The 24,039-nt window shown below is 45.8% G+C and overlaps 1 protein-coding gene across 2 annotated transcripts in view; it reads right to left on the bottom strand.

Moving 5' to 3' along the window:
• ppp2r2ba (protein phosphatase 2, regulatory subunit B, beta a) overlaps nt 1–24,039 on the bottom strand; it is a 70,320-nt gene that overhangs the window by 42,483 nt on the left and 3,798 nt on the right. Inside the window, exon 1 of one of the 2 annotated variants that reach the window (XM_023844656.2) lies at nt 18,400–18,944. The exons of the other annotated variant lie outside the window; for it this stretch is intronic. Within the exon in view, the coding sequence (XP_023700424.1) occupies nt 18,400–18,478 (79 nt within the window). The 5' untranslated portion in view covers nt 18,479–18,944. Of the gene's footprint in view, nt 1–18,399; nt 18,945–24,039 lie in introns of those variants that run through there. 2 annotated transcript variants of the gene reach the window in all.

The raw sequence follows: 24,039 nt of genomic DNA, 5'->3' as shown, positions 1-24,039 counted from the left end.
GGAAAATGGAACACTTCCTTTTTAATCATTTTGAGTCCGATAATGGTTTGCTATCTCCTAATACTAATACCACAAAAGGCAAAGGCAGCCAGCTGGACAGGATTTCAGAACAACTATAGCTCCTGGTCTTTGAATAGAAGCTTTTTTAGCTGAAAATGGCGTAAGACAGAATAATGGATGGGGGGAGGGGATTAAGGTGTTTGCGGTGCTACACAGAAGCAGATGTATGGACAGATTAGTGGCGAGAAACCTAACAAGATGAATGTGTACTTTTAGCAGACAGGATTAAATCCAGCCTGGGGGATAATCTAATATTGCTTCTTAAATCATGATGACTGCTGCCATTTCCTTCATGGCCAGGCCATGCAAAGCAAGCAGAACTAAATAAATAAAATACACTGAAAGTGATGTATAGGCTTTGTTCTTGCTTATAGGGTTAGTTCTCGCTTATAGGCTTAGTTCTCGGTAGTGATTAGTTGATTTAGGCAGCCGAACTCTCCAAGCATCATTCCAGCAATTTAAGGATAGATAAGATACCTCTTATTGGCTTTAATAATGTATATAACATCACATGTTTATTGTGATTTCATATACCAGCAACATCATGATCTATATATTTGATCTATGAAACAGTAATAAATAATTCATAGCTCAGCAATGAATGATTCTAAATTAAATCTGGCCTGAGCTGTCCTAGTTGCAGTTATCGTTTCTGCTTCCTTAGACAGAGTGAATCTCTATAGCGTGTTAGTGACTCGTCCTGCTACAATGAAGATAAAAAGGCTTCACAGTGCAGCTCATAATCTTTGTGGTCATTAATTGTTGCGACACAAATGAATATGGCTATGGTTGTGGCGTCAATCGATAGACCTCATTACAACATTTCACATTTACTTTGAGACCCTTATTAATGTTGCCTGGGAATAAACACTCTGCAATGCTTAACACTCCAGTCTTTAAATCTGTCCTGGTTATGAATGTCCTTTGTCCTCCAGTTTCAGGTAGGCTGACACGCAGACTTGTATCAACATAATCCAATTATGCATGAATATTTTTTTCACACTTTCATCTACAAAAAATTTTAATTATACATCTTTAGTTTCTCCTGCTAGATTCAACAAAAAACAAAATCATGTGGTATTACCCAAAAATTAAGAGGGCAGCTCAGGATACCACCTTCAAGAATGTTCTGAAGGTCTTTCAAAAGGTACTGAGATTGCTGCTTGGCATCTAGTGACCGAAACCCCAGGGACGCAGAAGGAATGTTTCCCAGTATAGATTAGCGATATGCAGATATACATTTATTAAAGGAAGGTGTGCATCACTCCCCTTGATCATGTTGTCTGAGGTCATCAATTGTTAATGCTGTCATTGAATCACTGAGGCTCAGGCTTTCGAACAGTCAACACAACAGACAGAAAGATAAATAAAACACAAAATGCTAATTTATGCTCACACTCAACCCATTCAAGCATGACCTGCCACTTAATAACCTATACAGCAGCCCCCCCCCCCCCCCCCCCCCCAAAAAAAAAGAACTTCAGCAGGCTACATTGCTGAACTAACGTTGTTTGCGGACTCAGCACAAATATTACATCCGCAATGGCCTCCGGCTACACGGCTCTAATAGTGCCCGAAATGAGTACTGGGAGTTACATGTCAATATACTCAACCATTTTTGTTCGATAGAAACAGCCCGTAATGCAGTATTTTATTTCAATTCTGCTTGAATTGGTATCAGGAAACAGGTTTCAAAAAATGCCAATAAATTATATGAGTGACTATCCTTAATGGCAACACGCAAATCCAAACATCGTGCGAGAGGACACACGCATACGAAGTCAGTCTGGTTTTATAACCCAAATGGATCTGCTGCTATGTGCTAAGAAACTTCATCGCTCCGGGCGACATGCTTCAGCACCTGGATGCCTGGTTGCTAGGAGACCGCTCGCGGAGCGCTGTCGCGTGGTGAACAACAGCTGTCCGTAATCAGATCGCTTAAGCGTTCACGTGCGAGCTGTGATTTGCACCAATTTACGAACGATATCAATTTGCGCACCAAGTATATCAATTTAAACATGACAATTAATCCAAATCGCTAATTTATGAAAAACTAATTACTAGAAACTGACAGAGGTCTATTGGTGATTAATTGGGTATAGATGTAAAAATGTAATTATAATTAATTTAGTATATACGTAGTATTTCAGCATTTTAACTAAATTTATTAAAGTTTTCATTACCTTTGATGTTATAAAGAATTTTGCGCATCTGGCTCTGGCAGTTAATCGTTCGATGACAGTTCAGAACCTTGGACAGCTCCGGATTAGCCTACGACCCGCCGTGAAAGCGTTAGGATCCACTCAGACCCCAATTCCGGACAACTTACCCTAGTTTATCTTTTATTATGCCCTTTGCTGGGTAAAGCTGCACATGATCGCTAATCAAAGCATTACTTTTTGAAACTTATGTCCTTCTAGGTAGACATAATAGGGCTATTTGTTAAGCTATTTCATATTCTTATAAGCTTATCTAAAATCAAAAATTCCATTATTTTACACACAAATGTAGTAAACTCCTCAATGCATCGCCAGATTCATATATTCCATACTTTAAAATGGTGTTAGAATACACTTTCGGTTGATTGAAACTGGCGCCATCTAACGGGTATTGTCTAAATGCACATGAATGTGATGTATCCATCTGGCGATACATGGACGTATCAGTCACACAAAACTAATATATAGTGGAGATGTTCAAATTCAGAATTTTTGCTTTTCCCCCTCACCAGTAAGCTGGATAACACAGAACGGTGACTCTGCGCAGTACGAACGCAGTGGCGCCTGTTTCCAGGCGAAGCTAAACCGACACTCCCAGAGCTTTGTTTTGTCGCTGCCTGGTTGCCTTAGTATTCACTGGAGCAACAGATTAATAGAAATACTGGTTTCGCAAATAGCCATAATATAGTTATAAATAGTTGCAAACCTATAGAGTATTATTTTTTGTTAGTATGTGAAATACTAAATGGTCCATAACAGGCTTATATTTTATTGTACAGGCATTAGGAAAATAAATTGTGAACTTAGATCTTCCATTTTTAGTACAAGCTTTTAAATATTTAATTGATTAATATAGTGCTCTTATGAAAGAACACATATTGCAGGTCTGGTTTCATTGCTTTCAGATCGTACCCTGACCATAAATTTTTCACGTCGGGACTTTGTGAGTGCGTGCCAGGCGGCTCCCGCTCTCTTCCCGTATTCAGGTTGCTCATACAGCAAAGGCAGACCCTGCCCCCACACCCATTTGGCTGAGCAGCTGCTAGTGTTGATCACAGGGAGCTCGTCTCCCGGTACCCGCAGGGGCTGCAAGCTGGCCCCTGATAAGGGTACCATCCAGTGCTGGCTCCCCCCGGGCCGAAGGAGACGGCGACATTTAAAAAAAATGTCACGGGAAAGCGGTTAAGACGCGCATCGAAAAATGAGCCCCGATTAATTATTGATTTGCTGTGATCTAAAAGGAATTAGTCAGGCGAGGTTTCACTCCATGCCGACTGGTTGGCTCCTCGCTGCTGTGTAACTATGGGCAGGACTGCGAATGGGATGCCTCTGTTGTCTGGTCCTACATTTTGCTAAACATGCCACATTCTCCGCTACCATCATGAAATTAAAAATTAACATGGGTTTATTCAAATGATCCTATTGTCAAATTTGCCTTTTTATATTTTCATTTTACTGAAATACTCTACTGGCATACTCTAATTTGCTCTGAACAATAAATAACAATGATAGATAGATAGATAGATAGATAGATAGATAGATAGATAGAATTTGGTGATATAATGGATGGTGTGACTGAATAGTTGACTGATGCCCAAAGTGACACACAGCCCCTGATCAGTGTGGCTGCAGAGAACAGGAGAGCGGGCCCTGCCCCCCCCCCCCCACCCAGCACACAGCAGGATGCCAGGGGCCCGTTTCCCAGTGAAGCATACTCTCCTCACGGCGAGCAGGCACCTGCAGGACCATCTGGCCCGGCTCATGGCTGGGGGTGTGCGTGTTAGGCTCAGCTCAGCAGCGTGTCACTTTGGGCTGGCTGGGCTCAGCCCCGACAGGAGGCATCTGGGGGTCAGTGTCTGGGGGGCGACTGCGGCTCTTCCTGCTGGCTCGGTGGGAGACCCGCGTCCCATGCTGTCGCTCTCGTCTATGCGCCAATGACATATTGACCATGGGTCAGGCAGAAGGTTATTGAGACAAACATGCTGTCATACTAATTCTCATCTGACCCTCACTTCCTCTTAAATACTGAAAATGCCATATTAGGGTCCCATCTGTCCTCCATCTTTATTCTGCTGCATCTACAGGTCGTGGAGTTGAGGGTGAACCAGCAGCGTCCCTGTTTATAATGACCATACTGTCTTAGCAAATGCCCCCATGCAGGGTAACAACCCAACCAGGAAGCTGCAATATGGAGAATTATCACAGCAGACAGCAAATCTGCAGCCTCTTCATCTGGGGCAGCACATCAGCAAAAGAAATGAGACTCATCCGTCCGAACCTCAGAAGGGGAATGCAGCTGTACGGCTATGCTGGGGGCTTATCCTCATTTGCTCCAGTGATATAGCTACAGTATGAATGTGTATATTGATGTGTAAAGTCGTGCGTTGCCTTGGATACATGTATCAGCCAAGCGGAAAAGAAAACAGTGAAGTCTGTCACCCCGAATGCATGTGACATTGACCGCAGCCACAGAGCCCCCCTGTAAGCCTGACAAGGAGGGAGGGATGGATGGATGGACAGTTCCATCTCTCATTATGGTCCAATCTCGAGTGACTTTTCTATTTATTTTTTAAAAATCCATTTGTTCAGAGAATATTTCTGTTATTGCAAAGGAGTGTCCTGTGCAGATACTTTTACACTTGAGAGGTTTATTTATTCAAAGAACAAACAGATGCTGATGTTGTATAAATGTGAAATGCCAGGAAGTGAGGTCATGCAGTGCAAATATTTCTGGAATACTATGACTTCTTGATGTAAGCAGCTGTTCAGCTTTAACTCACAGACGGCAAAACCCAATCATCTTGTTCCAGTGACCAGCATGCTGTGTTTGCTCAACACCAGTGGCCAATCGGGATCCCCACTGCTGTTTTCCAAACCTGACTCAATCCTGCGTATCACAGCCACTATAGCTCTTCTGGCTCTGTGCATCAACACCTGAAATATTGATCTTACTTCAGCCCAGGGGATCAGAACCAGGAATTCAAAGGATTGCATTCCTGAAGGTGATTTACAAAAAGATTCGTTTAAAATGGATGTAGATGGGATATTTGCAGTGAAGTGTTATTCTTTTCCAAAGAAGAATGTCTTTTAAAATATGAATTCATATTCTAACGTTTTGAGTGCAGACGTTTTGAGCTCGGGATGCTGAAAGTCGGAACATCCAACTAACATACACTCTTCTGTACCATCACTATCTGTCTACAGCTAACAACGGCATTCTTTCGGAGAAATACTCAAAATACGGCCTCTGAGTCATTACGCGATAATTAACATAACGCTGTTTTTCTTTAAGGAAACACACCAGACGAGGGAGGCCCTGACCAGCCTACTTCCACTGTTATTGTATTTTAAGAACACTCACAAACAACAAGTGATTCAGATATGTTAAAATGGGTGCTTAAAACTGAAGAGATGTACGGCATACAGTAATGCCGCAAATATCACATATCGTCTTATCTTAGAGCTCCACCATCTGGTCACACAGTGACATTACATGTGTCGTTGTTGAGTCACACCCGGGGGGTAATAATTACTAAAACACACTTAATGCCAGGAACGAATCTCCTCACACAGAAACTCTCTATTTTTGGAGAGGCAGAGACAAAACAAAATGTTCCCACATTATGGGACCTTTCAGGGGCAGGCAAAGATTCGGAAGAGAAAGAATCCGACCGATCATGTGTCAGAGAAACGGTATTTCGTTGTCGTATTTTCCATCAGTGTGAAACTGAACATGTGACCTTTTTTTTTCTTCCTTCAGCGGACACAGGGACAGGGGATCTGGAGACCTGTCTGTACTAAATAAAATTTTAACATGACTAAACGTGGGCTTTCCCCAGCACAAATACGATCGACATTTAATTCATAACACTCTAATCCTTTGGGGAATGTGAATGATTTTAGACAGGCTCTCCCCGTTCCTGAAAAGCAGTCTTTATATAGGCCTATTCCCAGTTGCGACTTGCAGCAGAGGACAGGAGAGCCTTCGCTTTAACATCGCACAGTCGCTATTAACATAATTGGCTTTATGGTAGCAACGGCGTCTTGGGAGCTGATTGCAAACTCAAAGCTCGTGATTTTCGGCGGATAACGACCCGGTCCCGCCCTCCGTCCCGCGCAGCTTCCAAACGGGGTCACGCGGCGACACGCATGATGTCCCGGGGGACCGCGTGCTACGGTATAATCAAGGAGAGTGCGCACGTTAGAGAGCATTAGAGATGTGCTCGTCTGCAAAGCAAACCGACAGCAGCCCGAGTGACCGGGCACGTCGCCAGTTCTGCTTACCAGTTTTTATAAAAAATAAAACCTCACACGGCCTATTTTTTATCTGAATCTAACCTGGCCACACATCGGAAGTGTCTGCGAATGTACTGGGACGCCTCCGTTAACTCACGTTCCTCCTCCAGTTCAGGACCCCCCCCCTAACCGACTGCACGCGCTCGAGCCGGAGGCCGGAGCACTGTTGGCAATAGAGGTCCTCTATCCGGGCCACGTCACCACGCGCCCCCCAGAGGTGGCTTGGTGAGGGTTCAGATCAGTCTGACTGGGCGAGCGGGAAGGTTAATTTTTTGTATGTAAGGGGAACGATGACAAGCTTCGGTGACATGTGATTCACGTGTACAGTAGATGAGAGAAAAGGAACTTTTTCTGAAATTTGCACAAAACCAACAAGAGGTTGTCCTCTGGAGGGAGCTCTCGATATGCAGGGCGACAAAAACATGGGCAAATCAGTAAATGCATTTAGACAATTTTTTTAGGGAAGTTCAGACAAAAAAATGAGATGGCTGAAGCCCCCCCACCCAAATGGGGCTTAAAGAATCACCTACATTGTGATGGATGCATTAATGCGTAGATCCTCTACATGTTTGATATATGCCAATCCTGGGGGGCTTTTTCCTCAGCTCCTCCCAAGGCAGCCGGGCAGGTGGCGAGCGTGGGGGTGGTCGGAGGGGTGCTTGGGAGTCCACGCACAGCTCCTCAGTCACTCTGACAGCTCTTTCCACTGCGGAGCCGTTAGTTACAGAAGAGCCAGACCCTGGGGGGGGGGGAACTGAGCCTCGACCCTGGAGCAGTGCACCACACGAGGGCGACCTATTCAGAAGGAAAAGCACCCCCCATCCCCCCCTGCAGCAGCCCTGTGGTCCCATCACATCACGGAAAAAAATCCAAACAAAGCGTTGCTATAACAACACAGCCAGCCCCTTTCAGAAGCTCAGCGGTGACACCTGCAGGGTTGGCTTGGCTGATATTCTGCATGGTGCCGCTGGCTGGTGAGCACGTCTCCGCTTCCCAGCCGGGCTCCACCTTCCGGATTGAGCCCCCCCCCGCATGGCCTGACAGGGCCCATTCTTTCAGCTGAGCAACCACGGAGCTTCAGGGTGAAACAGAAATACTTGGAGTCAGTTACAGCCCCCCCGGGCTGCGCTGTGTGATCAATGGCTTTGGCCGCACACTGGGCACCTTGTTCTGGTAACAGGCCATCCCCTTAAAGGGACGGCGCACCACTGGTCAGAAGCTTACTGCTTACTGCTAACACACAGCTAGAATCACACAAGAGCAACAGTCATCCTCTGTTCTAGCCGCTAAAGTCCCTCTTGTCATAATTCCTGTGCTTATTTTCAGTGCTGCCTGAATCTATGTGGGCCCTTAATTTAGCCACACGGACACACAGTCCCCCCATGGTCTCCAGACATGGCCCTTGTCACTCTGCCGTGAACTATCTCTCACCTTCCCCTCATCTGCACGTCAGACAGGATAAGATTACGGAACCATCTGGATTTGCTCTTATCTCTTTTTCCCCCCTCGCTGTCCTGGAGTCACGTCCAGGCCAGTGCTGATGCCTCTCTGCTGAGCAAACCCCACCCTGACCCCCGGAAGTGACCGTCCCCGATGTAGGAATTGCCCTCTTCCCTTACAGGCATCCCAGAAGCTCCAAATCCAGAGTGAATAAGAGAGATACATACATACCAGAACCTGCAAAGGGCTGAATGAAGCGTAAGTACAATAACAGCAATCTAAAAGATTGTTTAAACAGATAATTAAGATCCATCCAAACGGTACATTATATTTGGGCCATATAAGTGGGTCCTGAACGTGCTGGAGTAAAGCCTGTGTACATCTCTGCACCCACTGGCAGATGCACTCAGAGAAGCCCAGTGCAGACTAAATACCCTCCACCATGGTCCCAGAAAACCAGATCCCGTCTTCGCATTTTGGGATGGACAGGTGCAGTGTGTTATTACTTTGCTGTTATTGGGATGGACAGGTGCAGTGTGTTATTGCTTTGCTGTTATTGGGATGGACAGGTGCAGTGTGTTATTACTTTGCTGTTATTGGGATGGACAGGTGCAGTGTGTTATTACTTTGCTGTTATTGGGATGGACAGGTGCAGTGTGTTATTGCTTTGCTGTTATTGGGATGGACAGGTGCAGTGTGTTATTGCTTTGCTGTTATTGGGATGGACAGGTGCAGTGTGTTATTGCTTTGCTGTTATTGGGATGGACAGGTGCAGTGTGTTATTACTTTGCTGTTATTGGGATGGACAGGTGCAGTGTGTTATTACTTTGCTGTTATTGGGATGGACAGGTGCAGTGTGTTATTGCTTTGCTGTTATTGGGATGGACAGGTGCAGTGTGTTATTACTTTGCTGTTATTGGGATGGACAGGTGCAGTGTGTTATTACTTTGCTGTTATTGGGATGGACAGGTGCAGTGTGTTATTACTTTGCTGTTATTGGGATGGACAGGTGCAGTGTGTTATTACTTTGCTGTTATTGGGATGGACAGGTGCAGTGTGTTATTGCTTTGCTGTTATTGGGATGGACAGGTGCAGTGTGTTATTACTTTGCTGTTATTGGGATGGACAGGTGCAGTGTGTTATTGCTTTGCTGTTATTGGGATGGACAGGTGCTTGCAACAGTGTTGCTACTGCTGTCTGTGGCTAACCTCTATAGCATAGAAACATCACTGCTTGCAAGAGGCCAAGTGCACCATGCAGTCACACTGCATTTTCACTGCACTGATCGCGGCAGCCACTCAGTCATCATGCAATGACTTCCCCTCACAGGTGCAAGCAGAAGGGCTCTGCCAATGGCCGAAGAGATCTCCGATAAGGCATGAAGCAATGATGGCAGATTGTCCGGCTCCTGGAAAGCCACAGCTGACGCACCGGGATCCCCCGGAAGTTGGAGGAGTAAACACGACTATAGGCCTGGGGGCAGGGGGAGCCTGTAGACGAAGGGACCTCACAGGACAGGGCGACGTTGTGAATCCTGTGCAGGGGTCAGACCCCGAGCTGTGAGGTATCCGCCTTAGGCGATGTCCACGCCATCGTCTCCCCTCACAGTCCACCTTCAGCCTGAAGGAAATACTCAGCTCCGAGGCAGGAGAGCTTTATTCAAGGCCACAGCCACAAGCATTCCACAAAAGTGGGCACAGCATTCCCACAATGCCCCTCAAGATCCTCCCTCCCCAATGCCTAAATACAGCCAGATGTGGGATGTGTGCAGGTTAAACACCAAGCTGAGGGACTGGCAGAAACCTCAGTTATAACCCACCACCACTGATGGCATATGGGCTCGGAAGAGTCACCAGTCCAGGCCCTTCAGCGGAGTAACAGCATCTATACATTTTCAGGAAGGACCCATACAATCTGGACATGAAAAATGGTCCCCACAATGTAATATAAACATAACACACACACACACACACACACACAAACCCATTCAGCAGCCAATTTACACCATTTCACCTGAGCTGCATGCATTTTAATCATGTGTTAAAACCAGCACTGTGGAAACTGGGGGGGGTGGGGGGTGGCATGGAAATTCTGTGTTCACACAGGGCTGGGCCCTGAAGTGTGAGGTGATAACACAATCCCTGGAGCCAGTGCACCTCCCCCACAAGATAATACTGTGGCACAAACGTACATAACGATCTGCGTCCTGAACCACCACAATTTGACAACAAGGTTAAAGCTAATGGGAGTGGCCTAAGTCCAGCTTAGATTAGCAGCTCTAACCATCTGAGTTTATGTGGCTCTCCTGTACACAGGGTAAAAGGACCTGACACAACAGACAAACAGATGTGAGGAAAAGGCCATGTTTGGTGGCAGCAAGCACCCTGGCGAAAGAAAGAACATTAGCTATTCGAAATAAGCAAACGAACAGAAACGGCAAACAAACATAAAGAACAGCCTGGTGTCATTCAGGCGCTTCTTAGCTATTCGAAATAAGCAAATGAACAGAAACGGCAAACAAACATAAAGAACAGCCTGGTGTCATTCAGGCGCTTCTTAGCTATTCGAAATAAGCAAATGAAAAGAAACGGCAAACAAACATAAAGAGCTGCCTTGGTCATTCAGGCGCTTCTTAGCTATTCGAAATAAGAAAGAAAATTGAAACGGCAAACAAACAAACAGCCTGGTATCATTCAGGTGCTGCTTAGCTATTAGAAAAAAGTGAACGAACGCTCGGATCTGACGTATGCTGGGAAGACTATACTGACATAAAAGCCCACGTTTGAAGTAATGTGATGGAGCCCCAATCTGCCCAAATGATTACGGCTGCATGATGAGAGAAAATTACCTGCACTTTTGTAGGAAGTTCTGATGGAAGTGCTGCGCTACCAAAAACTGAAGGTGACTTCTGACGTTTATACCTATCAAGCAGAGAGCCAGCTGGACCACCTTATACCCAGACCAAGTATACAATCATAGCTGCTGACCTGGCAAATGTACAGTCATTCTCATTTTGTGCAGGTGGGAATTTTGCCAGCTCAGTTTTAATGTGACTTCAGGTTCAAGTTAAGCACCAATACAGGTTTAATACCAGTTCAGGTTCAAGTTAAACACCTGTTCAGGCTTAATACCCAAAGTGCCCCATCAGGGCCTGTTGACTTGAAACGGTGTTTCAAACTCTCATCATTAACCACTGAACAAGTGAAAATATGGTAAAACAAATATTCATTGATAATAAAACCTGTCTGTCTAACCTTGAATTAGAAATAAACTGTAGGCCTATAAAACTGTTAGTTGTCAACCCATGAGTTGGTCAAATTTTGAACGAGGTGAGGACTGCTTTCAATACCAAGGAAACAAAGTTTTACAGTCAATTTTCAGACACAAAGCTGATGATGGGAAACAGATTCATCTCATCTGCTGATGCACGTGACAGACAGAGCAGTGCCACCCTCCTATAGCCCCCCCACCAGGGAGCAAGCATGCCCAGGACACACAGGCTCATGTCCGATGGACCCCCACCCACCCACCCGCCCTCCCCGAATATGACAGGCAGTCTTCTGTGCAATTAATGAGCACATGTCACTCAAATGCTAGCTGAGATGTAAGCACAGCTTGCTTGCAGAGATGAATGCCTAGGTGTTCAGGCAGCCGAAGGGCATAACACAGACACGGTACAGAGGCTTCCTGATGAGTACATTTGCTCAAAGCCCATCTCCTCCTTACGGTCCACCTTAAAGGCTGCACCTCTTTCATGCAACGTTGACATCAACGCTGGAGGCCTTGGCTGTAACTGAATCACAAACAAGTCTTTTATCTCCACGTGCCTTACAGCGACTTGTCACATGTCACTGATAGGAGAAACACGGGACCCAGTGTAAACACAGATAACCCCTCCAGTGTTAGAATGAAGTCTGCAGACAGAGGAGTGCAGAGGAGAGGCACCGTGATCGAGCTGCGGTGGGGAACCTGTCCGAAATCATGGACGGCTGCCTCAGTTCTCTTGCTGCTTCAGTTACTCAGAAGGTCAGGAAACGACTTCAAGCAGTGAAACATTTCCAGTGCAGAACAAGTGTTCCTGCATCACTCAGAATGCCACCATGACTGCATTACACCAGTGTGTTACCTGGTCCATGACACACACACACACACACACACACACACACACAACCTACCCAGCCCTAACCTTACTTTTAGTTTTTTGATTGCAGTCACAGATTTTTATTCAATTGAGTTTCCCCTTGTGAGGACTGAGAAAATGGTCCCCACAATGCCAAAAATAACAGGTTTTCATCACATTGTTGGGACATTTGGTCCCCACAATGTAATGTATACATAACCCACACAAGCACACACACACACACACACACACACACACATCCAACCCTGTAACTTTAACCGTAAGTAAACAAACAAATTTTTTAGTATTTTGATTGCAGTCACAGGTTTTTATAAAATTGAATTTCCCCTTGTGGCAACGTAAAAAATGGTCCCCACAACCTCAAAATAACAGGTTTTTATCACGTTGTGGTGAACAAATGTCCCCACAATGTAATGTATGTCTGACCCACACACACACACATACACACAGCCTGTGTGCTACGAGGAGATTTGGTCTTGATCTGACTTTGGCAAGTTTGGCAAACTCCAGCTGAGCTGCTCCAGGGAACCTTCCGGCTAGGGGGGGGCTGGTGGGGGGGACATCACTGTGTCCTGGGAAGCCAAACCCGAGCTGAGGGTCAATCAGCCAAACAGAAGAGGGCAGCGTCTGAGGTAATGAGCAGTTCTGCACTGTGACAGCGCAGCCGCCCAAGCCCTGCACGCTCTGGGGCCGTTTGGGTGAGGGATCGCAGGCTCTGCCCAGGGTGATATTCCATAAAGTCAGTATATATGTGTCTGTTTCAGCTCCGTTCTAATCAGGGGAGGTGAGAAACCCCCCCCCCCCCTCCCCACCACCACCGTGGGGGCATGCAACGTGCCGAAGACGGAGCAGAGCAAGGGGGTGTTCTCCTGGCTGGGGGAGCCCCCACTCCATGCAGCCCAATGAAAGTTCCCTTTGGGGAGCTCATGCCCCCCCCCCCCCCCCCCCGTGTCCCTTATGAAATAACAGCTATGGATAATGCAGTCAGGCTCGTCTACTCATTCACACTCAGATTCTCACCCTGAAAGACATGGACGCTCTTGTCGTCTCATCAGTGGAAGCCTTTATACATGCACAGACATGAGCCCGTAATGGAAAAAATGTAAATACACAGAGACAGTCCAGGGGTTTAGTCTGACCGGACACACCAACACCTACAATATACCAACCCATAATAAGCCAATGAGCCGAGGGCTGAGAGCTCTAAAGCAGCCAATGGCGGCGCAGATACCGCTCTGCGCATTGCTCATCCGCTAGGTTTTCTTCCTGCATACTTTCCTCCTCTTCCCTCCTCTCTCTGCTTTCAGACTCTCTCTAATCACTCTCTTGCCTTCCGTTCTGGTGCCAGTCTGCGTGAATGAGTGCTTGCAGAGAGGCCCACATGACCAAACAAATTCCGGACACTAATGCGGCTATGCAAACCTGCCCACCTGGAAACCCACTGAAGCTGCCCAATCGAGTTCCAGGGGAACATTGAAATGCTCAGTGGTGATGGATATACAAAACGCCCATTGTGGCCGGATTACGACCTGGCGCAATATGTGACTTTGTGTGCCGACCCAAGGATCCCTCGGAAACTGAATACGGACTTTTCTAGAACTGCCCCGGACAGACGGGACACGTCCCACAGGCTTCCATTAAAGAGCGACGACTCACTGAGTCTTTAGGTGAAGGCTTGGGGCAGCCAACAAGGCCCACGGATAGGAGGATGTGACCCAGCCTTGCATCAGCCTCTCAGTCTGCAGATGTGGCCTGCAAACCAAGGCACAGTTCATCTAGATCAGTGTTTCCCAAAACGGTCCTCGGGGACCCGCAGACAGCTGGGCGCTGGGAGGGACACGAACCTGGACTGTCGGCGGGTCCCAGAGGACCAGACTGGGAAACGCTGCTCTGAACAATCTGCACGTGCTTCTGCCTCCATGAGGGATGATAAAATGCACCGGGAGGCTTCGTTCTTTCTCAAGATGCAACAGTTTTCATTTTTAATAATATTGTTTATTGTTAATGCTGTTAATTTAACAGAGCCCGCTCACTTGGTGTTATGAGGCATTATGAAGAGCAGTGGTTACAAGATGGTCACCAGAGGGGTTAAATCCCAAGGGTGGGTTGCTGCTCTGCCATCGCAGCTGAACATCAGTCTTCTCCGGTGACCCACCATTTTATTCCGGAAACCTTCTCCCCCTTTTCTTGATTCCTCATTTCTTTTCTCCGCCGCTACACACAACGCAGGCAAGACACTCTCACACCCCAGAGCCTCCCCCACCCCGCCGCATAAGCAGAGGCTGCCGGATGTCGGTGCTGAGCACAGAGACACTCCATGGGATCATGGTTCTGTTTTGTCTAATCTGAAATCCTGCCTGTCTGTCACAAGAAGCGTTTGATCATTGATTAGAGCATCATCAGCTGAGATGCAAAACCAAGGTGCGATGCTGTGAACAGCTAGACTGAGGCCACCAAGATTAAGATAATATTGGATAAACTCTGCTGATCCCAAGGGAACGTCCTCATTTGTGGGGTCCTCTAATGCCATTATAATAGGCCCTTCAACTCGCTTAGCCGCTCAGGGTTACTGGTCTCCTCCCAATGCTTGTTAAAAATAACTGGCGTCTCCCGGATCGGGGCTGAATTCCCAGTCACATCATGCCTGTGTGTGACGTGTTCGCCTGACGCCGAGCCCCGGATCTAAATGACGGGGTTACTCCAGTTACACCCCACCATGTGAACGTCAGCTCCTAAGTAAACAGGAGACAGGCAAGTATAAGCCGGTGATTAGGAAAGAGCGGGAGTCACAGGCTTGAGAGCAATCTTGGGAATAACGAGTGACTAACAGTTACATCCACGGTGGATGAATATTGTCCCCCTGTGAAGAGCCGTTGGCTGCGATGCTTCTGGAGTTTTGGCAGGAGAAGCACAGGACAGACTTGTTTTCCCTCCCGCTCGTTTGCACTGGTTATCCAGCAGAGCTCAAAGATATGTACCCCCCCCCCCACCCCCACCCCAGGCAGATGCGTGATGACAGCACTAAGGCGGTTTTTAATGCGACAGAGGGGAAGTCGTCACCATCCTTCTCCCAATCAGCCACAGCATCTCAGCCTCCTAAAAGGACTTCATGCTCCACAGAACAGAACAGAAGAGGCTCCCTTCACGATGCGATATGAAAAGCTCAGGTTCCAGAGACACTGCGAGCTGGGAAATCACTTCCCTCGATGCCCAGCGTCTTGATGCGACGCAGTTAGATCATTGATCCACAGCTCTGAAGGTGCCTCAGCATTGTTCGCTTATTTCTCAGCCCAGCGCCACTGGCCACACCCTGAGCGACGGCGGCGGGGCTGCAGCAGACCTCACCGTCGCTCATTTCACTTGAGAGTGTTTATATGTGGGGGGAGGGGGGTGATGGCACACAAGGGTGATGAAGGGGTGTGACCATGTCGTTACACGGCCAGCTGCATCCCCACATTACACAGCCAAATTTTCCAGAAAGATGGGGACGGTGCTGGGGTGCTCGAGAACGTTGTCACAGGCCTGACTAGCCAGTGATGAGTTAGACTCCGCCCCCACCCACTCTAGCCCCCACCCACTCTAGCCTCCACCCTGGGCTGACAGAGCCAAGACCACAGTCACTCTTAAGTGAAGACTGGCAGCACTGAAGTCACAGCAATCCAATACCCAAGATGGTCGCAGGCAAATGTCTCCTGGGGCAATTTTTCACAGCTTGGGTCAGACCTGCCCCTGAAGTCAATCCCCCTGTGGCAGCAAGATCCCCGCGGCCTGTGAGCCTCTCCTGCTCAGTGTAATTAGGAAGCACCAGTTTGTTTTCATTTTTTCTGCTTTGTGCTCTTTTTGTGGAGCAGTAAATATCAGAGGAAAGGGGTTGAGCTGCGATTGTAACGGTGCCTGACAGAATGACGTTGCTGACAGAGTTCGTTAAAAGAAACATTTACGCATTGGAAAAAGTTAAAATACAGTACAGCTAACGAGGTGAACAACTCCTAACACCAGTTGCATGGTGAGAACATTTTAATCTCGACAGGAAAGCTGACTTACTTAAAATCCGCCCGCCCACAATGCATTTACTGTCCCATCCCACAGTGCAGACCCTGCACTGCCTCTGAGTGGAACTCCAGAGCGAGGGGTGCATAATTAAAAGGGAATGACACATTGCATTAACCATGCAGCGTACTGACCTAATAAATCATGTTAAGAATAACTCGCAGTGCACAGGCTAACGTGCATTACACATAACCACCCCGATCTCCCCAGTTCCCCTAAAAGGCTCATTCAAGCTTTTCACCTGCAGCAGGACGGGAACTGAGCTGGAGCTATAGCAGTGGTCACCGTGCCGGATACGTTTCCAGCGGAAAAATCAGGCAGCACGATACTAACTCCCGTTATTTAAGTCACGACTGGAGGAGCAGCGGCATTCGAGCTGCGTGCTGGAAATGGCGCTAACATTATTGCATGTGAAACTGCGTTGTAAATAGGTCAAAGCTTAATAAAGGCAGCGTCAACTCGTGAAACACCCAGCAGACGATACTAATGCTTCTCGCTCGGAGAGGGGCTGTAAGGAATCTGGCAGATTAATAACAAATCCTCATCCTGCTCTGTCCTTGCGTCTCTTCGTAAAATGGATTGAACAGGCCCCTACATGTCTGCTGTTTATATTTAGCAAAATAAGCATCTTACATTTTTCTTATTAATTTTCTTACTAGAAAATATGAAAAGCCTACATTGAGTTGCCAGGTTTTTTGGAAATTAGTTTAAAGACTGGTACACCCAGTTCATGTTTTGTCTTGGTTTCCTTAAGTTTTGGTTTGCACTGGGACTTAATCCCAATAATAGAGATTTCTTTTATAACATACATTTCTTAGTTTGTTATTACTGTAGTAAAAATATACCCAGCATCTAGTTATTCACTGACACCGGCTAATGGCAGAAATGAGATCAGAATCTGTGGTGCAAGAGGTTGCATTCAGTTACCAAATGGTTTAACCCACCCCCCATTGGTTGGTCGAATACTGTGACCCCACCCACTTGTACTTTCAGAACCTCTTTTCCCTCAATGCTGCCTTGGTCAGGGTTACTGTTCTGCCTACGATCTGCAAGCTTTTTAATGGTTAGTTCACCTCCCACTGATAGCCTTCTAGCTGTCTATGACATGTGACGTGCAATAGTTACACAGAAAACTATTTATAAATATGACTTCAAAGTGAATCCACTGTGGTGCTTGCAGGAATTGTCCTGTGGAAATACCCTTACAAATAAATGCACACAAGCCACTATTAAAACCAGTAAGTCCACCAGGAATTAATTAGTTCTAAAGAAAACCCCCTTTTACTGGGATAGATGAGATAAGCATTTTATCTATAATAAACAATAACATGGTACAAATAAAACAACTGGTTAACAGAATAACAAATCGGCTCGCAACTATGCCGGAGTTTCTGGATGTGTGACATCTTAACGGCATGCAGGTGATTCAGAATGAAGCTGTGAACTAAAATCGCCGCGGCAGTCACGTGTTTCATGAATGGCTGCATGGTTAAAGGAGCTGAGGTTGACTGTAGGGTTACTGTAGGCCATAAATACGTGATAATAAAGACAACATGTATCAGAAGTGCTGATAGTTGTTTTGATTTTAAAGAGCATTGTATGGCATTAAGTGTAATTTGTAAATAGGTAATTTTCTGCAGTGAGTTTCAGGGATAGGGACAGTGACAGCTATATCACAGAAATGGCTTCTGTTTTGTAACTGGAGGTTTTAATAGTGTCCCCGTTCAGTGGTAAATATGTCTCACTCAGAAATGACACAGCTAAACAAACACGAACCTTCCTGTCAAGCAGAACCACCTGAACCAAACATTCCCATTAATAACCTCCAAACATGCCCAGTCATGGAAAGATCTGGCAGTTTATTGCAGTCAAGCTGCCAGTATCAGCAATCTGGTACAGTAATGGCAGATATGCTAAGGTAACTAAACCTAACTGGGTAAACAGACGTCGATTTACTTTGCACGTTCGGATCAAACGTTTTCCAAAACAGAGACACGGAGGAGAGGGAGCAATGAGCGATGGGGCAGAGCGACTGTCTGCTGCTCTCACCCATACAGTGGTGTCCCTCTCCATCAGAAAACACACGCTTCAGAACAACCCCTCCTCTCCCCCCCCCCCCCCCCCACCCCTCCCCCTCCACCCAGCCCGTCATCCAAACCCACAGCCCCGTTAAATCAAACCCCACGTACCTACCTTCTGTGTGGCAACTGGAGGACAGTATGGTGCTAGGGGGTCGGAAAAGGTACGGCAGGTAACGGGAAAAGCATTTCATGTTTTAAAAATCTTTTCGTTAGCGGTAACGCGTTACTGTTTTGTCCATATCCGAAAGTCGGTGACACACCGGAGGAAGAGGACAGGGAGAAGAGCTCCCTGCGTTTTTTTCCACTGATCTACAGCAGCATCACTTTAAATCGGACCGCAGATCCCTCCTTTACTGCAATAGCGGATCGGGGAGATTGACATGTCTCCTGACGACGCTTCTCTCTCGTTCATCATGTTTCCTTCATCCCCCCCGTCGTTAGCTGGACGTCAGGCTGCGCTTTTTCTCACGAATCGCAGGGGATTGAGCATCGGGGAGCGCAGAGGAGGAGGGCTGCCGGCTGCCGGCACCGCATCTGCTGGCTGCCTGTGAGCACAGTGATGATCGCCGCCGCTGCCTCAGCTGCGAGGAAGTTAAATGTCCCAGTATCTGCCGACACACTCCCTTGCTCCCCCCCTCGTCTCCTGCTCTCTCGCTCTCCTTCCACCGCCCCCTCCCTTTCACACACAAACATAAAATTACCAATCGCTGGCCGGCGCGGAATAAATAGCTAAGTCAGCGGCGAATACATGCTCTTTATATTCCCAGATAGAAATTCGTGAAAAAACACACATGCCTACTCCGGATACTTATTTACTTATAACATTATTATTATTACAGCATTATTGTTGTTGTTGTTATTATTGATGTTGTTGTAAATTCTGATAACTATTAATATTTAAATTCGGTTTGTATTCCGTGTAGACGTTACTGATTAACCGTCCAGCTGCCCTGTTTCCTACCGCTTACCCTGGGGGACTGGGGGGACGACGACGAAGGGGTCACACGCTGGACCGGATGCCAGTAATTTGTCTGTTTTTTTTATTATTTTGCTTATTCACAAACTGCTTTGTTTTGACAAATAACCCCCACATACCCATGATATAAAGTGGAAGATACCAGTATAAATATTCCTGTTGTCTGCAGTTTAACCTCTTACACTGACTGAATAGCCTACGTATATCTTTATGCTATTAGCCGCTGTGTTAATACTTTGCCTGTTCGATTTAAAAAAGATGTACATAAAGAGCTTTACACAATTTTACGTGCATTCCTTCTAAGGTCACGAAAACATACACATCATCTCTATGGCATTCTAAAATAGAACAGTCACGTCCCCAGAGCCCTCGGTGTCCAACATGCCTACTAATAATAAGCGCGACACACAAAACAGCTACGCTGATCAGCTGAGCAAGACATTCGGTTTTAAAAAACGATGGAGCACACTTACTTACAATGTCCCTGGGGCTTTTGACATTAAAAGCTTTTTAATAAAGACTCACTTTACTAAAAATAAATTAAATTACCTTTCTTGGTAAGAGACTAAAAACTAAACATGGGATTACTATGGCTGACGTGCTACTGAACCCCAACTCCGCTAAACTCCTATATGATGAAAAGAGGGTATCTGAATTTTCATTATGTGAAACAAATTACAAAGACGGCAACTAGAGGTGTCCCCTTCTAAGATGGTTTATGGTCGTCATTTTATTCATTTGCATTTCCATCAATCCACCATCCATCTTCCATAAATGTCTGACAGTTGATGTTGTTTTAACAAAGTGTGACAATGAGCATATGTGTTTTAATCTTTTTGATGGCCGTTTTGATGCTCACTTAGTCACCACTAATCAGAATCCAGCTCTGCCTTCCATCTCTCACTGAGAAGACATATCCTTGCTGAGTCTGTGTGCCCTCCTAGCTCACCGCTTTGGCAGTCTGGATATCTGCTTAGGGTGTCTATGCTTTCCAAACATTTGGGAGCACAGTTAAATACCATCCCCTGTAATGTAATGGCATTTTTTTCAGGGGCCAGTGGGTATGTTGCCAGTTTGATTCTGAGTGTCTTTATTAAAGATGCATTTCTAGGCAAGCTGAGGTTCTCCATCAGAATATTTTACTGAGGACAAAAGCTAAAAACCTGAAGATCTGTACATGTGAATTAAGGACTCGAACCTGGCATGTTTATAATTAGTATGTATTCAAGTATTCTGTGGGTGCAGTGGTGGCTCTGAGGCCAGGGATCTGTGTCAGCAACTGGAAGGTCGTGGGCTCAAATCCTATGAATGCCAGGAGTGATCCTACTTCATCGGGCCCTTGAGCAAGGCCTGTAAGCTGCAATGGCTTCATCCTGGGTATGATGTTAATCTACAGCCAGCCCTATAAGGAGGCCCTCCAGATTACAGGGAATGACTTGGGGGTTGGTGGCAGGATTGGCACTTCAGCCACTGGAAAAAAACCTCACACTGGTCCATTTGGACTGGTGTGGTGCTGAGGTATCACCTGCCACATGGCTGCACTCAGGTTCTCATCCCTGAGGTGGTTTGTCATGTGATGGGTGCGGCAACGAGCTGTATCACTGCATGTTCCTTACCTCTCTCTCTCAAGTATTCTGCTATAACACACACAGTGTTTAACTAGCTAGTCCTACCCACCAATCGTCTAACCATTGAAGCTGGTCAGGGCTTATCCCAGGCAAAATAGGACACAAGGCTGGGTACGCTGCACCCTGGTGAGCTGTACGTGCATCACAGGGCACACTGTTAAGAAGAGGCTCAGTGAAAGGCACAATCTTCAGTGTGACATGATGTCAACAAGGGGCTTTATTGAGAGCTTAAAGACAAGAAACAAAAGGGACCACAAGGGGTCTCAACACAGGCAGGTAAGCAAACAGGAACTTAATTAAAGTCAAACTAAACTCAAGGAAGAAAAAAACATCTAACAAATTCAGGGAAACACACAGGAACCAATGTACCGCAGCACATACAGCAAAACAGGAAGAAACATGATGGGCGAATGAGGAACAGAAAAGGAACAGGCGCTTACATACATATGAGACAAGGGCTAGATACGGGACTAGTGTGGGCCATAACCAATTAACCAAAAACTGAAGACTAACACTACAGATCAAAACACTAGGAGATACTGGAAACAGGTAAAACAGAACATAATAACTGAATTAGACACAAGCAGAATAAACGGGAGTTATGGTATAAACAAAGGCAAACTGAAATACATGAACACAAGGGCATCATGAGCTCAGCGAAAACAGAATCTAAGGCCACAAAAATGTCTAAACAGGTGAGGCTGGCCTCTAGTGTCTAGCCAGCCTCAAACCCAAGATGGAGGAGGAGTTTGGTTGGTTCAGAACTGCCCACTTAGCCCATTTAACCAGGGGGATACAGGGGGAGACACTGGGAAGAGAATGAACGAGATGGCCAGCGACACCTGCAGACCAAACAGGGAAATGACGGACAGAATGGGGCAAGACAAGGATCGATCCAGACAACATGCACACAGAAAGGATGTAAAATTCCAATCCCAGCCCATGAGGCAATATCTGTATTAAAGTATCAGTTACATTCAGGTAATTGTCTATTTGCTAATGTGTCTGTTTGGAAATGCAAAACTCGATAGACCATGATTGGTTAGTTACTCCAGTGGAGGTACTGGTTACCTTTTGCTTTCCTCATTTGCGATTTGCCCTCTTACTCCCAGTACTCAATCAAAAATTAAAATGGAGCTTGTGCGATAGGGAACACAGAATGACAGAAATTCACAGGCAGGTATAAAATGAGACGTGGCAGAACGACCGTACAACTTTGAACACTTTTTATACGTGTCACACCATGGATTTCCTGCATTTTCGTTCAGCGTTGACATATTTCATACTGCTCTCAGTGTTTTTAGTGCGATTGATGGAGCACTTTGTCCCCAGCATGGGTGCTGTTCACACGCTCATCTGCTTAATCTTTTTCTGATTGTGAATTACACTGAAAGTATACTTCAAATATTTATTTCCACATTTCTTGGCATATTCAGTTCAGAGAATGTTCAGAAAATTTTTAACAATAAACTCCCAGTACTGATTTAAAAACCCACACAAATTATGCATCTTGTAACAAAGCTTGATATCATTTTTTTTTTATCATAGCCAGTACAAAGCATGACAGACATCAGAAGGTGGAAGTGCTTTCAGAGTCACTGGAGCGTTTAAATGCTTCAGAGATGCACTTCTACAAGTCTCTGGAGAAACTGTGATGTTGATGAAATCAATGTAGGCACTAAAGCTATTAAGAGAGTGTCTAATGAATGCTGAAAGATTGCTCTGCTGTTATTTGAAGAGATTTCTCAGGGAGATGAGAGTTGGGGCTGTTTTTTAGTCACCTACATACATCAAACAGGATGCAACAGTGTTCGGTGCGTGATGTCTGTCAGAGAGACTTTCGCAGTGTTCGGTGCGTGATATCTGTCAGAGAGACTTTTGCAGTATTCACTTGTCATTTAAGAGTCATCCCGCTTTGCCAAGCTCTTTATCCTTAATATACCGGGGGAGGAGCTTATTGGGGATCCTCATGGAATTCCCCCGGGAAACTGGGCCAATAAGACTGCCCTGTTACTGATGATGTCATAGCTGAATCAATACCAGATACAATTAGTACAAGTCTGGCAAGCTACCTAGGATATTGGGAGGGTAAACTGAAGGTCACCGTGTAGCACCCCCGAGAATTTTTGTAAGTTATGATCAACTGTGTCTACGTGCTGTGTATGGACCAATAAGAACTGTCAAAACATAAGCATTGCCATAGATATGACAGGTTTAACGTGTCAAATACATTATCTCTGTTGACAGCACTTGCGAAGCTGTTTACTTTTCAATTCTATTTGTTTTGCACATTGACAGAGCGTTATCTTTAGAGCCAGTTACGTAACCATGATCTCAAGATAGCAGCTGTTTTCTAAGTGTCATCGAGTTGTTCACAGTACCATCTGGTGGTGGTTTTTTGTACTGCAGTATATATTCTGACGCTTATCTCATTGAGAATTCCTTATTCATTAAAGGAATAACATTATGCATTTAAACGTGTGAATGAAGATTTTTCTTTATGTACATGTTTTGGGAGAGAACGTGATGTTTTTAGTTGTGGTTCTCTTAGTCTATCATACTGCATTACAGGAGTCATGCTGTAACGCCACAAAGGACTAACGCTGCATAAATGAGAAACAAGCACTTTGGTAGATTAACATGTTGCTACTTCCAGTGCCCCTGATCAGTGATGGTCCTTAAAAGAAGGTTCGTGTGAAGAATATCTGATCGGATAAGTAAGACCGTTTTGCCCTGACAGAACACACCATTGTGATTTCCAATAAGGCTACATTTGTTTCTTTACTCGTTACTGAATACTGTCGATATGTTTACATTGAAATTTCTGTTATACACAAGAGCAACGTGAAATGCATGTCCCACGCATCAATCTATAAAGCCAAGCTTTACCATTACAGCCTATCAGCGAAGATATGGGTTACTGTACTAACTTATATCTAACTAAGAAATGAGATACTGAACTAACCAATCAGTAAAGACTTATTTTGTTGTCCTGTTTCCTCTGATTAAAAGGTACACAGCAGTGATATTTTCTGTGCCTTAAATGATGTTTGCATGCAAAGCCTGACCAGGCCGCAGTCACTGCAGAAGCACGGCTCTGTGGCGTGTTAACAGCCCTCACCCTCAGATTCAGGTGCCACTGCCCTCA

This window comes from Paramormyrops kingsleyae, chromosome 10 (genome assembly GCF_048594095.1).
Source record: "Paramormyrops kingsleyae isolate MSU_618 chromosome 10, PKINGS_0.4, whole genome shotgun sequence".
Lineage (NCBI taxonomy): Eukaryota > Metazoa > Chordata > Actinopteri > Osteoglossiformes > Mormyridae > Paramormyrops > Paramormyrops kingsleyae.
Note: the sequence above shows the minus strand (reverse complement) of the source record. Positions and strands in the feature narration are given on the sequence as shown.